General features: G+C 54.0%; 1 protein-coding gene across 6 annotated transcripts in view; it reads left to right on the top strand.

Moving 5' to 3' along the window:
• The first annotated feature begins 362 nt into the window (after positions 1-362).
• QTGAL (queuosine-tRNA galactosyltransferase) overlaps positions 363-16,648 on the top strand; it is a 29,772-nt gene continuing 13,486 nt past the window's right edge. For 2 of the 6 annotated variants that reach the window (XM_090292874.1, XM_090292870.1), the window contains exons 1-5: positions 363-441; positions 1,461-1,577; positions 1,659-1,758; positions 7,790-7,854; positions 10,493-10,558. In XM_090292874.1, coding sequence (XP_090149000.1) covers positions 427-441; positions 1,461-1,577; positions 1,659-1,758; positions 7,790-7,854; positions 10,493-10,558 — 363 coding nt within the window. In that variant the 5' untranslated portion in view covers positions 363-426. Of the gene's footprint in view, positions 442-1,460; positions 1,578-1,658; positions 1,759-7,789; positions 7,855-9,916; positions 9,984-10,492; positions 10,559-15,908; positions 16,234-16,648 lie in introns of those variants that run through there. The other 4 variants (XM_090292873.1, XM_090292877.1, XM_090292876.1 and 1 more) reach the window with 4 other exon arrangements.

The following is a 16,648-nucleotide window of genomic DNA, read 5'->3' as shown; positions in this document are numbered from 1 at the left end:
GAAGATTCGGACTTGAAGTCGGAACCCTCCGCACAGCGCGCCGCCTTCCCCACCATCCTCGTGCTTTTGTGACCCTTGACTGACTCTACTGAGGACTTCGGGGTCGATGACTCCCTCAGGTGAGGGTGGGAAGACCTCCGGGGGGAGAGAGCTCAAGAAAAGATGCCCGGCACACAGGGGTCCCCAAGGCCGAAAACCCGTGCAGCAGCGCCGCGACGCGGTTCCGGGTCCCCTTGCCCCGCCCCGCCCCGCCCCGCCCCCGCCCCGCCCCTGCAGCGCTTTAGGCCGCGCCTCTCTACTCCCGCGCGGCCTCGGCCCCACCCCGCCCCGCTGGATCGACGTCTCTCTGCGCCAATCAGAGTCAGCTCGGCCTCGGCCCCCGCCCCGCGCACGCACCGTGGGCAGAGCGTCCGGAGGAGCGCGCCCATGGAGATCCAAGTGGTAGGTAGCCGGCCGCGGGCTGCCCCCCTGCCCCGTCTCCGCCCTCGCCCGCGTCCTCTTGGCTCTCGGTTCCTCCTCCGCTCGCGGGTCAGTGTTCCCGCCACTTCCGGGCTGGTTTGGGAGGGTCTCCGCCCAAAGCTGCCGGCTCCGGCGGGAAGCGTACAGGGCCCCTTGCGGCCCCTCCGCGACACGCGCTCACGTCGTGCCCTGTATCGTAGGTCTTGAGGAGACTTGTTATTATTCTTTTCCCTGGAAAAGTAATTCCGTCAGTGGACGGAGCGGCCTGTGCCGACACGCGGTGGGTCACGGCCTCCGTGGAGGATGTGGCAGGACTGCGTTTTCGCGGTCGTACCTCTGAGCTTCGCCTACCCGCCTCCGCACGGACGGCCTTCGGTGGGGCCCCGCGTGCGCCTCCTGCCGGCGCGCAGCCCCGGGGGCCGGGGGCGGGGGCCCAGCCCTGCGGAAGGCGCGCCCTGATCCGCTTCTGTCGCCCGTCGTTTCGTGGGCGGGCAGCCTGCGCTGAGAGGGCTCTGCCCCCCTGGGCTCCCGGCGGAGAGGACGCGGCGCCCCCGCCGCGCGAGCGAAGGAAGAGGCAGGAGCCCCGGCGGGCCTGGGCCGGGAGCAGCCGTGCGGGCGGCTCCGGCAGGGCTCCCTCGCGGGCGTTTCTCCGCCGTCCAGGTTTCCCGAACCTGCGCGTCCCGACCAGGGCAGGGCCGGTCGGTTATTTTCGTGGCGGGGCTGGTTTCCACCAAAACGACTGGAAAACACAAAGTCGATCTTGAATTGAGAACATTTTTGATGCCTTTCAGGTTGTTTCCTTTTCAGAAGCGTCCCAAAGACCAACTCAGGGAAACGTAACACACGGCGAAGACGGGAGGGCTGGGAGCGGGCGCAGGCGCCGCGCGGCCGTCCCCGCGCTCTCGTCCCCGTGGCCCTGCGGGACGGGCGCGCGCGGGGCACAGCGCCGCGGGGGCGGCGGGGCGGCACCTGCCCTGCTGACCGGGCGCCTTGCATTCCAGTCCGTCATCCTCCCGGTCCACGACGCCGAGCCCTGGCTGGACGAGTGCCTGCGCTCGGTTCTGCAGCAGGACTTCGAAGGCGCCCTGGAGCTCTCGGTGTTTGACGACGCCAGCAAGGTACTGTGGGAGCCCCGTGGTGCCTGCGCCCCGCGGGAGCCGCGGCCGGCCGCCCTGACCCGAGGCGCCCCTTGCTTTCAGGACCAGTCCATGGCCGTCGTGGAAAAGTGGAGAGTGGAGCTGGAAGGTTCCGGGGTCCGCGTGGTCGTCGGCGGGCACGACTCCCCGGCGCCCCGCGGAGGTCAGTTGCCACCCCGCCGCGACGGGCGGTTTCTTTCCTCTTCCGGGGCTGTTCACACGCTGCTGGGAAGCGGCCTGCGGGACCCGCGCGGTGGCCTCGCGGCAGGCGCCCGTCTCCCGCCCTGCGCACCCTGGACTCGCTCAGCCTAGAGACAGCTCCGGGTGGAACTGAGTAGTGTCGGTCCCTCCACGTCTCAAAGTTTTTCCTTGCGCGCTCAGATGTGTTTTTGCCCAGTTTCTAAAAACCTTGAAGCACCAGCTTTTGTTCTCGTTGATGTTCGCAGTCTTTCTTTTCCTGTTTTGTCTGTTTTGTGTTTCTACTCTAGTATTATTTTCTTTTGCTTGTTCGGGGTTCAACTTGGTTTTTCCTGATTCCTAAGGTGGAAACTGCGCTCGTTGATTTGAGACCTTTTCTAATGCAGGCATTTAGTGACAAAAACATTCCCCTCTACATTGTCATGGCAACATCCCACAAACTCTAGTGCGTTTTCATTTTCATTCAGTTTCCAGATACCTTCTAATTTCCTTTTGGATTTATCTGATTTATGTGTTATTTACAAGTATATTATTTAGTTTCCAAATGTGAGGGATTTTCCGGATATCCTTCTATTATTGATTCTAATCTACTTCTTCTGTAGTCATTGGCTTGAACCTTCTACATGGAATAAGGTGGCCCAGGATGTGGCCTTTCCTGGCAGATGTTCCGTGAGCACTTGAGAGGTTGTGAATCTGCTGCTGCTGGCTCTTGTTTTCTGTAACTGGGGTCAGCTTGGGTCAGGAGCCTTTTGGAAATCGGTACCCTTGCTGACTCTGGGTCTTCTTGGGTGTCGCCCACCGAGAGGAATATCAGGATCTGTGATCCTGGATCTGTCCATTGCGCCTTCATACATTTTGAAACCCAGTTAATATTTAGGATAGTTATGAAGTATTGGCCCCTTCATCATTATGGAATAACCCCTCTTAATTTCTGGTGATATTTTTGCTCTGAAATCTTTGTTATTAATATTACTGCTTGGGCTTTATTTTGACTACCGTTAGCATAGTGTATCTTTTCCATCGTTTTTAGTTTTAACCCATTTGTGTCTTAATATTTCAAGGGTGCCCCCTCCACTGTAGATTTTCACAGACAACATATGGATCGTGCTCTTTCATCCAGTCTTGACAATTCCTGCCTTTTAACTGGGATGTTTACACCAGTTACATTTCCTGTGGTTATTGATATGGTTAGGTTTGCATCCATCCTCTTGCTATTAGTTTTATATTAGCTATTCTGTTCTTTATTCCATTTTCCTCTTTTAAAAAAATTTATTGATTGATTGGAGAGAGACAGAGCAAGCGAGCTCGTGACTTGTCCCTCTTCTTTATGCGTCACGTGCTGTGACGGGGATGGATCCCGCAACCTTGGCATGTGGGGCGACGCGCTAACCAACGGAGCCACCTGGCCAGGACTCCATTTCCCTCTATAGCTGTCTTTTGTAAATTATTACATATTTTTACAGCAGCTTTGTTGAGATATAATTCCCATACCATATGATCCACCCATCACCGTATAAAATTGAGTGGTGGTCTAGTACATTCACAGGCGTGTGCAGCCAGCACCGCAGTCAGTTCTGGAACATTGACATCGCCTCCGAAACAGAGCCTGTGTGCTTCCGTTGTCACCCTGCACGCCCGCGACCCTGGCCCTACACAGCCACATGTCGCTGTCTGCTCTAACGTGAACCTTAAAAACATTTTGCTAAATGAAAGGAGCCAGTCACAAAAGGACATATTACATGATTCCACTTATATGACATGTCCTCCAAAATAGGCAGATCTGTAGACGGCAGTGGTTTCTCCCTGCGGCTTTGATCTGTGTTTCCCTCCTGACTGGTGAGTCTGAGCCTCTTTCACCTGCTTGTGGGCCATGGGTAGGTCTTTGGGGAAATGTCCGTTCATGTCCACTGTTCAGTTGGGTTGTTTGTGGTCTTGTTGTTGAGTTGTAGGAGCTCTTTATACATTCCAGATACTAGGCTCTTATCAGACAGCTGATCTGCAGATAAGTTCTCCCATTTCTGTGTTGTCTTTGCACTCATTAAAGTACGTACCCTTCAGTGCACACACAGTATAATTTTGATGACATCCAATTTATTATTTCTTTTGTTGCGTGTGCCTTTGGTGTCCTGTCTAAGAAGCCATATACAGATCAAGATCATGAAGAGTTACCCCTGTGGGTCCTTCAAAGAGTCTTGTAGTTTGAACTCTTGTATTTAGGTCTGTGATCCAGTTAGAGTTAATTTTTGTGTATATTGTCTCAACACCACTTGTTTAAGAGACTCTTTTTTCCCCATTGAAAGTCTTGGTGACCTTGTTGAAACTCAGTTGACCATAAATGTGTGGGTTCACTTCTGGATTTTTTTCTTATGCCAGCTCCACACTTCCGATTACTGTAGCTTTGTGATCACTTTTAATATCAGAAAGTTGCGATTCCTCCAACTTTTTTTGTTTTTTTTCCTCCAGATTTTTTTTTTTTTTTTTTTTTTTGCAATTTGGAATCCTTCACAATTTTATATGAATTTTAGAATAGTTTTTCTGTTTCTGCAAGAAGACCATTGGGATTTTGATAATGGTTACAATTTGGGGAGTATTGTGATTTATAATATTAAGTCTTTCAGTGTCTTTCCACTGATTTAGGTCATCTTTAATTTCTTTCATCAACTTTTTATAATTTAAAATTTTCTTATAATCAGGTATTATAAAACATGTATATTCAGTTGCTTCTGAATGTATATAAACAAATTGTGATTTTTTTAGTTATTCATTTTTAGAGAAAGAGGAAGGGAGGCAGAAAGGGAGAGAAACGTCACTGTGTGGTGGCTCTCACACGCCCCCAACCAGGGTCTTGGCCCGCAACCCAGGCCTGTGCCCTGACTGGGAATCGAACCAGTGACCTTTCAGCTTGCAGGCCAGCACTCAACCCACTGAGCCACGCTGGCCAAGGCATGATATGAGTGTTTCAAGATATTCTTTTAAGATGTTTTGCATCTTCCATAGTTTAAAGAAAATACATTGAAGGCATTTTGATAACTGTTGTGATTGCTTGTCTAATCTCCATTTTAAAAACAAGGCCAGATGGCTCATCTGGTTAGAGCTTTGTCCCGATAGGCCAAAGTCGCGGGTTTGATCCTCGGTCAGGGCACGTACAAGAGTCAACCAGTGATGCATCAATAAGTGGAGCAACACATCAGTGTGTATGTCTGTCTCTCCCTCTCCGCGCTCCTTCCTCTCGCAAGAAAAAACAAATCAATAAATAAAAACATGTTTTGTCCTTCACGAAATACGTTTGTGGGTTAGACAGAACTTGAGCCACATCGCACGCGTATCTGTCCTCTCAAGGACAGAAGCGTTGGTTGTGACGTTGTGGCGAAACGGAGCCAGCCTGCTGTCTCTCTGGAGGTGTGTGCAGCGGACTCTGTATCACACACGAACGAAACGGAGCTAATGTGATTCCATCTGAAAGGGCCACTTACCGCTAACAGTATTTTCTCAAGTAGAAAATACTATATAACCTAGATCCAAAGTGTCAATTTTCAGGAATGCTGGGCTATTTTAATTGGGTTAAGATTCACTTATTAGTATTTCATATCATAATAGAGCAAAACCTTTCTTCATTATGCGGTCACTTGCTAAAATCTAAATACAACACAATCCCACCCTCTTCTCTCCAGGAGTAAGGAATGTTGATGCCGCACTGTGGCCTGAGTTTTCCCTGCTGTGACCATGACAACCGGCTCCCCTCACAAAGGGTCTGGCCTCCCCAGACACCAGGCCCTGGCACAAACATTTGACTTTCTTCAAAGCAATAATATTAAAGCAAATTCCTTGTCTTTGCCAAACAGAAGATTCATTGTGGGAACGTCCAGCGTCCTCTGTGAGCAACGTTTTCCTTCGTTACTCAAATTCTTGGGTTCGATTTTCCCCTTCTAAAACCCAACACTAATAAGAAGCAATTTTCAAACAGAACTACTAATTTAAATGTGACTGAGGGAAGTTCCTATTTTTCATTTTCCGCCTGCTGCCCTTTGGCTTGGTTCCCATGAGACCTTGCTCTGCTGTGGTGACGGCGACCCAGCCACAGCTGTTTGGGCGACTCGGTCCCCAGCGTCAGGAGCCAGGCACCCTGCCCTGCCCTTGGACAGTGTCACCACCCCACCATCCCTGCAGTCTGCTGACACCTGGGCTGCTCTGCTCCCGGGCTCGGTGGCCAAGCTCTAGGGCTAGTGCTGGAGATGGAGCTGCTCCCGCGGGTGAACAGCCGTGTTTCAGTCACCCTGCGGTGACTTGCGTGCGGGCGGGCAGCCCTTTGCTGTCCTCATTCTCTGTCACGATGTGCTTGACGGGGTGCTCCCAGGAGGGGCCGGCCCTCTCCCCGCCCGGGACAGGTGCTCCCGGTAGCAGTGAACCTGGAAGCAACTAGGCTGTGGCCCGAGGCAGACACTTTGCCAGTGTCCACGGTGTGTGGGGGGCTCCAGCTTCTCTAGGTGGTCTCAGTTTTGGGGACCTGAGGGGTTTGCTCTGTTACCTTGGCACACATCTGCTTTTGCTTTGTATGACTTTTCCTGGTGGCACCAAATCCATAACTGGTTAAGAGGACTTGGGTGTCAGCAACCTCTTCTCTTCTAGGGAAAGTGGTCACTGTGCCCCTTGAAGTGCCCTCAGCTCCTTCCCTTGGGGTGCAAGACCTTCTCCTATGTGCCCTGCCCGCGGCACCCAGACTTCGCTTGCTCAGTGTAACTTCTGCACGCTCCCCACTGGCCGTCTCAGCCCGACCGCGGCGGCAGGGCCTGCGCAGGCCCGGGGCTCTCACGCGCCCTTGACGCCCCTGTGCCCCTCCAAGCATGTGCTCTGCCCCAGTGTCTTATTTAAACTCCAGCAGCCTCAGGCCCTTCGTCCCTCCCTCTTCCCTGATGGTCATCTTCTTGTAAACCCTCGCAACAGGTTATTGTTCACTCTTTTCTCCAACTCAGTTGTAATCTCTTTGAAGGAAAGGATTTTTAGACGCGTAGTAAAATATAACATCCAGCCCTGTCTGGTATGGCTCAGTTGGATGGAGCTTCGTCTGCTACCAAGGGGTTGGGGGTTCGATTCCCAGTCGTGGTGCGTGCAGGAGGCAACTGATCTATGTTTTTCTCTCTCTTCCCCTTTCCTCTCCCTAAAATCAATAAACATGTTAAATATATATGCATAATATCCCTACAGAAAAGTGCAGTTGTCAAAACTGTACAGCTCACTTAATTCTCATAAACTGAACGTAGCGTGTAACCAGCTCCCGATGAAGAGCTGACATGACCGGCCCCTAGGAGCCCGAGCCCCTTGTGGTCACCCCTCTTTCCCCAGATGCACCCACTCTCCTGACTCCTGATAGCACAGGTGAATGTGCTGCCTTTATTCTGTGTCTGCCACTCTGCTGGGCTCCCTTTGCATCACCCACTGTGTGCAGCCCAGAACGGCCCACCCCATGGAGGGGCACTGGCAGCTGTTCCGTTCTTCACGGGGTCTGGGCCTGGCTGTGGGGCTCCTGGGTCACGGGAGTGCACACGTGCAGACGGAGACACTGCGACGGCCATGCCTTACCGCTGGGAACGTGCTCAGACAGCTGCCTGCAGAGAGCAGTGACGCACGTGCCGGTCGCCCCTTCCCCTGGGTTCTCACGTTGTGACTGCCGGCAGACGATACAGAAAGCCTTCCAGCACCTCCTCTCAGGGCCACTTTAACTTTGTTTGTTAAGAACTAGTCCCCAGGTCCAGTGCGCGTTTCCTACCTGAGCCCACTGGTGCTGGCGGACCGTCCGTGGGCTGGTACTGTGCTCACTGGGTCAGCCACGAAGGAGGGGCGCTGTGTCCTTCCCCTTCGCTGCTCCCGAGGCCGTGCCGAGTGCGCCTGTGCCGCGTGCTCCTCGCTGTCCTGTGGCACGCAGTGCACGAGTGTCACGGGAGAGAATACCATTGAAAACCGAATTATAAAAGCTGGTTTTTTCTTTTCTTTTTAAACAGTTGGATATTCTAAAAATCAAGCGATAGCACAGAGCTCAGGGACTTACCTTTGCTTTTTGGATTCGGTAAGTAACTTATTGTTTTATTTAAAATATACATATATATATATATATCTTGGTTGAGTAATTAAACAATCTTACGTTTTATTGTGGATCTTGAAAATCATTATTCTAACATATTATGACCAGACCTAAACGTTAGGGTTGACAAGTGTTTGCCATTTAGTTACCATATAACTTAATGAGTTAAGTTTTGATAAGTAGAATTACATGAAAAAGCTAAATTATATAGCAGAGAACCATATAAACAGAAATGAGGATCAGATGGGAAGATGTTGACAAATACAATTTTTAAAAGATTATTAATTAAAAGATTAATAGCCTTGCCCTCCCTGGCATGGCTCAATAGTTGGAGCGTCGTCCTGTAACCAGAAGGTTGGAGGTTCAATTCCCGGTCAGGGCACATACTTAGGTTGTGGGTTCATCCTTGGTCCCAGCATGGATCCCCAGTCAGGATGTGTACAAAGGCAACCAACCTCTCACGTCGATCGATGTCTGTCTGTCTGTCTCTCTCTCTCTCAAAAAGCAAATGAAAATGCCCTTGGGTGAGGATTTTAAAAAAAAGCTTAATAGCCTTAAGAATAAATGATTCGCTGTGACTGGTGTGACTCAGGGGATTGAGCGCCAGCCTGTGAACCAAAGGGTCACCGGTTTGATTCCCAGTCAGGGCACAGGCCTGGGTTGAGAGAGGCAACCACACATGGATGTTTCTCTCCCTCTCTCTTCCTCCCTTCCCCTCTCTCTAAAAAGAAATAAATAAAATCTTAAAAAAAAAAAAAGAATAAATAACCCATGTAAGTTGATAGGCAAACACAAAGAAAAATGGGTGGTGATAACAGGAAAGGACAGGAGTGGGGACTTCCCAAAAGTGGATGTGCAAATGGCAACCTATAAAAAACATTTAAATCATTTGCAGTGAAACTAATTAAGTTAGTGACAAGCTAGTTTTAAAAACCAGATGAACAAAGGTTTTAAAATTGTCGCTGGTACTCAGAAAGTGTGCACTGGTGCTGACGGCATCCTGTGCGTTCCGCACAAGCCCCTTCATGTGCTCATGCCCCGCACCCTGCCCCTCACTTCTCGCTGATGCAGAAACCCTGAAAGGGGTTTATGGACAAGAGGCTTCCAGGCTCTCTCTTAGGACAGAAAATGGGACACGAGGCCACGTGGACAGCGGAGTACACCGTGGGGTGCCTGTGAAGCACCCTTACCTGCACGCGGCCTTGCCTCGGGCTCCCTCCCCCGCATCTGCTCTGCTTCGTTCCTTGTCTCCTTTTCATGGTCAGGGCTGGCTCGGAGTTCCTGCTCGTGCCGAGTTAATTCACACAGGAGCCTCCTTCCTGTCTCCTGCTGACTCAGCCTTCTCCTTGGTTACCTGGAGCCCACAGAAGGGCCTTGGGGCGTGAGGGAGTTTGGGGAGGGACGTGCATGTGAGCAAACAACGCACACTTGCCTGTTGAACAGCCTGCTCCTGAGGACAGAGCCCCAGCAGGGGCTGCGGTTTCCCGTCCTGCTGCTCTGGCCCCTCTCATCTCCGCTGGTTTTCTCAGGCTACAGCTCCTCAGACTTCCCCATCCTCCCACACAGGACACCAGCCAGGCCTCCTGTCCGCTGTCTCCTTTCTGCTCCTGCTCTGGTCCCTCCCACACTTTCACAGACAAAGCCGGTCTCTGCTCGGCTCAGGCCGGCACTAGTTTTGTGTGGCTGGCGGCTCCAGTTCTCTGAGGTAGGTGACTCGGAGGGGAGCTGCATGGCCACATGGTAACTGCTTAGCATTTTGGGGAACTGCCAGAGTGCTTTCCACACTAGCTGCCCCAAATTACGTTCTCACCAACGGTAGATGAACGTTATTTGATATTTTTTTGACATGTGGCGTTTTAAAAACTTTGTAGATAGGAAGAAGTTAACTTATTTCTCAATCTTGTATTCAGAAACTTTCCTAAATTCATCTTTTTAATTATTATCTTTTATCCTCACCTGAGGACATTTTCATTTGCTTTTTTAGAGAGAGAGAGAGAGAGGGAGGAAGGGAAAGAGAGAAGCGTCAGTCGGTTGCCTTCGTCCACACCCAGACGGGATCCTCACTGGGACCCAGGATCATACACGTTTGAACCAAGGATGAACCTGCAACCTAGGTATGCGCCCTGACTGGGGATCGAACCCGCAACCTTCCAGTTACGGGACAGCGCTCCGACCACTGAGCCACACCAGCCAGGACGCTAAATTCACTTTCAGTTTTAATATCTCTCTGTAGATTCTCTTGGATTGTTTATGTTCCCAGTCTTCTTTCCTCTTCCTAATCCTATCTTTTCTCTCTTTTGCTTAACTGAAGTCTCAGTAGTTTGTTAAATAGAAGCCATGAGCATGGCCATAGTTGTCTCCCTCCCAGTCTCAAAAGAGAGAGCTGAAACCTTTCACTGCTAACCACGTGGTCTGCTGTGGGCTGTTCCGGGTGCGTCCGCACTGTAGTCCGGTAGGCTCCCTGCCGGAAGCTGGAGCCTGGCAGGGTGCCCGGACCTCCCCACCCCAGGGCCTGGCCCGCTGGGGAGCACCCACACTGCCTGTCTGGTCTGTGTCCCATTTTGCTGCCCCTGTCGTGTCTGTCCGTGGCTTCCCGTGAGCTAACGTGCACCCCTCCCTGCAGGACGACGTGATGATGCCGCAGAGAGTGAGGCTGCAGCTCGCGGCTGCCGTCCAGCACCCAGAAAGTGTGAGTCTGGCGTCCGGCTCTGTGCCTTCATTGCCTCTGATAAAATGGCCACTACAGCCTTTCCTTGTTTATTCTTCTTGGTAAAAGAGACCTGCTTATCGCTGATCACACTTCCTCTTGCTAGAACCACAGAAGGCCACACAGGCAGCGCTCATGTCACAGCACCTTTGCTTCCCAGGGAGAAACAGGAAGATGGCGACCGAGGCCGCGCCAAGGACCTGGTCCTGGGGCGCTCAGCCCGGGCCGTGAGAAGCACCCCTGCCGCCCAGATGGCCTCAGCTGTGCCCCCAGCCTCCCAGCAGCCCCCAGGGCCGAGCCGGCCCGTCTAGAACCCGTCTCCCTGGGCGTGCACTGAGGGCGCCCCTCCCGTGGCAGCCCCGTGTCCACGGAGCGCTCCCTCGTGTGCTCCCGGCTGAGCCTGCTGAGCCTCCTGGGATCAACACGCCCTCCCGGGACCACGAAGGAGCAGGTCTCTAAGCTCCAGGGTGGCAGGTCACCAGAGGCCGTCAGTGACCAGCCCGGCGCCCACTCTCCGGCCTCCAGCCTGCTCTGTGCTTGGGCTCTGTGGACGCACCTGCGTCTCACAGCTCAGGCTCGTTGTCACTGTCACCGCTCCCTCCCTGTGTGGCCCTGCCGGCCCCTTCTGCCTGGAGGCCTGGACTCCACCTGCCGGGCACCAGTCCCCCCTCATTGTTCTGTATCGCCGAGGGTCCCCCGTCCCTGGAGAGTTCAGTGTCCCTGCTCCACACCCCGCCTGTCCTGTGGGTGCCTTTGCCGCCCGGGTGGGGTCCACATGTTGGTCAGGGACTTACTGGGAACAGTGATCCCGTGGTCCGTCGTTCTGCGTCTCAGATAAAATACTTGTGTCTGTCTATGCAGGAAACGGGTTTCAGGTGAAGGGGACATAAATGGAAGGGGGTGCAGGAGGAGAGAACCAGCCACCACACGGGGCCACTGCCCCGAGAGCCTGGGCCGGGGCTCTGGCCTCCCCACAGCAGCCCGTCCAGGGCCTGGTGTGGGGTTGTTGCTGCAGGGGCGGCCCGGGGCGGTGGGACGGCAGCCTCGGAACCTCCGTGCGACCGCATCGTGCTCACGGGAGAGCCCCCGACGGTGTCATCGGGCGTGTCGCCTGCAATGGCCTCCCTCACCCAGAGTCACTGGTCACAGCCTCAGGCCGCATCTGCAAACCCTTCTCAGAGCACACGGATGAAGGACTGACCATCACAGCATCCTCCCAGGTGGACACGAAGCTCCTGGGACAGAGCGGAGGCTGCTTGTGGCCAGCGAGCCCAGGTCAGAGCTGAAGCCCAGAGCAGAGGAAGCTGGGGGACGGAGGAGGCGCGTCTCCGAGGGTGTGGAAGCCGAGGGGACACGAGAGGGCCCTTTGCAGGAGCGGCAGGCACCCAGGTATCGTGCTGCGGCCCCCGCCGATTCTGAAAGGTCAGGAGCCAGCCACGTCTGAGCGCCGCAGTATGTGCAGAGACCGACGTCGAGACCCTGCGGTCAAGCGAGGTTCAGCCCTTGCTTCCTGTTTAGGAACCTCTGAAATGAAGGGCTCCTACCTCACTGCACTTGATCGACGTTTTCCCTTTTTTCCTCTCAAGATCTTTTCAGTTCAGCAACCAAATGCAAGTCAGTTTCAACAAGACCAGAAAAATCAATGCAGCAGACAGTTAAAAATATGTCTTGGTCAGATGAGGTGTGGGGGAGACTGACCCAGGGCTGGGCGGTCACAGTCTTGGACAGTTTGCTCTCTTCCCTTCCTGTTTGGGAAAGGGGTCAGGAAACACGCTTGGGCACAGCGTTGGGACAGTGAGCCGCTTCTCCGGGAGCCACGTGGGAACGTTGTCCAGCTCTGGGCAGTGGGTGTGCCCCTGAGCCTGCAGGGCCCCCAGCCTTCGGGCATCATGGCATCCTCTGTGGAGTCTGTAAACCGGCCTCCGGCAACGTTGATGGGATCTCAGTGATGTGAAAGGAGGGAGGAGACGCACAGATACGGTTTCGTGGTCTGGCTGCTCTGCTGGGGAGACGTCTGGGTGGCCTCCTGCCCACAGGTCACGTCCCAGACTTGCAGACTCTCCTCTCACTGGCTCTGACAGGTGTGGCTGTATTGCAGGTGGCAGGATCCAGAGGAGCAACCCCGTCCCCCCGAGGTGCAGCTCGCGTGTGATGGCCATGCTGACGCCTGAGCCGGCTGCCATGACTTTCACCTGTCCCTGCTAAGCGTGTAATCCTGGGAAATGAAGTTGCACATGCGCAGTCCTGCCCCACCAGGACAGCGTGTGTGTGTGTGTGAGCGGCTGAGCAGGCCGTCCTTGCGTGAGACGCCACGTCTTCATTCGGAGCGACTGCCACCCTGCAGCTGCCAGGGTCACGACGCTTCCCCCGCTGAGGTTGCTCAAGCACACTCTGGAGAGGGAGATACGTTCAGATATGTTATTTCCACCTTCTTCATTTTCATACTGAAAAAAGTTTTAAATGCGATTGGCTCATTAATGAAGTTCTTTTGGGCAGTCCTGCACTCACAGGCTGAAGTGCACCACAGTATCTAAGGCCACATGAGGAATGTGGAGAAAAGGAAGACTGTCAGGTTGCTATTATCTTAATTAAAACCACCTTGGTTGGCTTTTTCATAAAATTCCAGCTTGAAGCTTTTCTTGTTAATCTTCTAACCAAATTCCTGTTCCGGAGAAGCGGCTTCCTCCTGCGTGTCTGCCAGGCCTGTGTTCAACGCTGTGTGGGCCTCTGTCACGGGCTTTCAGCAGAGACCACGGATGTCCTCCCAGTCCGGTTGCGTCCAAACAAAGCAGCTTTAGAGAGCTTATTAGTGGGGCCGAGTTTTTTTTTAAATCATGACTTACAAAAATCTTAATTTGTAGTTGCCGGTTGGTGGTTTTGTCAATTATATAGTGTATATAGTTTGGAAGGAATGAAATGAAGGGTAAGTGTATGCCTGCCCTCGGCCGCTGGTTTTAAACCGTTACAAGAAAACCATTTAATTGTGAAGGGAAGGCCACGGGTGGCAGCGTCCATAAATGGCGCAGCTGCATCTTCTCTGCAGAACTTCGGGGCATCCCTAGGCAGCTCCTACTGTGGCATTTGTCCCCCACATACTGAAACTTTCTGAGCAGACACCGGCTGTGGGACAGGAACTGGGATGGAGGAGGCACCTTTCTAAGGTGAGCAGAATCCTGGAGCATTTCCAGCACATGCCGAGGGCGCCTCCGCCGTGGCCTCAGGACAGACGGGCCCTTGTGGGGGACATCCTGACGTCAGCGAGTCCCCAGGGAGCTCTGTCTCAGCAGCAAGCTCATGAGCATCTTGCCAGGCAGCCCTGAGTGGAGGGGATGCTGCGTGGCGGCGGCAGGAGCCTCGCCTTTGCAGCGTCCCTGGGCCACAGACGAGACCGGCGCAGGCCCTGCACTTCCCTCAGCCTGCCTCTGAGCACCGACCGCGACGAGGCCGGGTGAGCACAGCAGCCCCTGCCCTGAGGCACCCAAGGCCTTGCGTGGCGTGAAGTTGTTGGTGCACATCCCTCCTCGTGCCATCAGCAGAGAGGATGCTGGCCGCCTCGTGGGCTCCGGCCGTGGTGGAGCCGCAGGGTCCCCATGTGGGGGGCACAGGAGGAGCACTTGGGGTCGCACCACAGCTGCCGCTTCAGGGAGGAAAGGTCCATGTGGTTTGCCTGCCTGCCCTGGGCCCCAGGCCAGCGCTCCTTTAAGAAACTGTCAAGCAAATGAAACCTCCTCCACTTCTTCATTTGTGGACTATGCTTGCGGTGACTCAAATCTCAGAGTTGTGGCTTTAGACATGCCAGGCTCCCACGATCCCGACCTCCTCCTCCTCCTCCTGGAGATGAGAGCCCCCAGCGTGGCCCCAGCCTTCATCAGTGGCAGCAGCGCGAGTCTGCTCCCATCCAGAGGAGCCTGTCTAAGGCTCACATGTCCAGCTGAGGTGAAGCTCTCGGAGGGGCTGGCCTGCCCTTGACTCGTCTGTCACCCCCAGGCAGCTGCTGGTGACGCGGTCGTCCTGGGACTCGGCCCCTTGGTCTTTGTTAGGGAAGTTTATCCCTTGCTTCCTGTTTAGGAATACCTCTGAAATGAAGGATTCCTACCTCACTGCACTTGATCGACGTTTTCCCTTTTTTCCTCTTAAGATCTTTTCAATTCAGCAACCAAATGCAAGTCAGTTTCAACAAGACCAGAAAAATCAATGCAACAGTTAAAAATATGTCTTGGTCAGATGAGGTGTGGGGGAGACTGACCCAGGGCAGGGCGATAGCCCTAGTTTAGTACGTGATTGTAGGACAGGTATATGAAAAGCTCACAAACAGAATTCAGCAGTATGTAAAAAGAATGTACACCTATGGCCAGGTGTGTCTTATCACAATTAGAAAAATGGACGAAAGACATGAAAAGGCATTTCACCAAAGAGGATGGACAGATGATCCGTGAGAAGGGGTTTAAAGCCGCCGGGAGCTGCAAGTTAACCCACAATGAGCTATCACTACACACCCATCAGAAAGGCAAAAATAAGGAAAACATGGTGACACCGGATGCTGGAAATGACGGGGGGTGAGGGGTAGGGGACGGTGCAGCTGCTCTGGAGGACAGTCTGGAAGTTTCTTAAGAAACCGAACATGCCCCTCTCATGTGACCCGGCAGTCACACTCGTGGGCATTCATCCCAGAGAAACAAAGACTTGTGTTCCTACGAAAGCTGTATGTGAATGTTCACAGCTGACCGATAGTACTGAGTAGCGAGAGGACTCAAAATTGGTGGTGCTTAATACCATTCAGCCCCAAACTGGAAACAATGCAGACGTCCTGTAGCAGGTGGGACAGCTGGTTTATCTGTAGTTTGGACTTTCGGCCAGAAGAATACGGTGCTGTTACAACGGCCTGGACGAAGCTCCTGAGACTGGCGTGGGAAAAACCCAGTCCCCAAGGGCTGCATACAGCACGAGGCGCTCACGCAGCGTTCTCGGAAAGACACGGTGGTGGCTGCCAGGCAGGGGCAACGGGCGTGGCTGTGAACGTGCGGCAGGGCCTTGTGGCGCTGGGACCCTGTGTCCCTGAGCTCCTGGGTGGCCGCGCACTGTGGTTTTCAAGATGAGAGACACCATGGGAAGGACACATGGATCTCTGTTTCTCAGTACATGTGAATCCACCAGTTTCTCTTAAAAAGAGGACAATTAAAAACCCAACAACCGAAACGGCAAGCAGGGGAAACTGTCTCCAGTTGCCGAGACAACGGCACTAATATAAACCAGTCGCCACGCACGGAGCCGCGCGTCAGGGGTGTGGCTTCGGTGCTTCCCTAGTGAGGAGACTTACCCGGGATGAAGGTCTTAGTGGCCACGCAGGGTTTCCTTCCTGCTTCCTCATTGTTCCGTGAGGTGCAGACAGTGGTGTCACAGGACCTGGTGCCTGCGTCCCGCCTGTGGCCGGCTCTGTCGGATCCTCATGGGGGTCCCATGGGCCCCAGGGCCTCACTGAGGGGCAGACGCCCCAGCTGCCTGTCCCCAGCCACAAAGGGTGAAAGGCCCAGTTCTCCACCGTCATGGCCTGGGGCTGCTGGTGTCTGAAGAGCAGGGTCCCGACAGCGGCGGCGGCGGCGGCCCATTCCAGAGCGTGCAGACCCTTCAGCAGTGCGGGCAGCCCCCTAGATTTCCAGGTGCTGCAGGGGGCAGGTCAGGGTCAGGGGGCGCAGTGTGTGGAGCGGAACATGTGGACTGCCCGGTGGCAGGGCCAGGCTTCCAGCACGGGGAGGGAGTCACGCGGCCGAGGAGGGCTGCTTCTGGGTGCGGAGCGCCTGCCGGTGGCCTGGATGAGGGCGGCGCCCTGGGAAGGTGCACTCCAAGTACCGAGGCTCCCGCTTTCAGGAGGCGGGAAACGGACCGGCCTGTTCGCTGCCCCAGAGGTGCAGCAGCAACCTGCTCACACCTGCTCTGAGTTAAGGTTCAAGAAGTGTTTCTGGGAGTCAAGTTGTACTTCAGTCACTGGAACATGAACGCGTTACAGGGAAGTGTCGCCTGTGACAAGATAGGCACAGCCCAGGGCCGCCCCGTGCAGCGTCGTCAGCAGAGCCC

This window comes from Furipterus horrens, unplaced genomic scaffold (assembly GCF_987537825.1).
Source record: "Furipterus horrens unplaced genomic scaffold, mFurHor1.1.pri manual_scaffold_11, whole genome shotgun sequence".
Taxonomy (NCBI): Eukaryota; Metazoa; Chordata; class Mammalia; order Chiroptera; family Furipteridae; genus Furipterus; species Furipterus horrens.
This window is presented reverse-complemented; position numbering and strand designations above follow the sequence as displayed.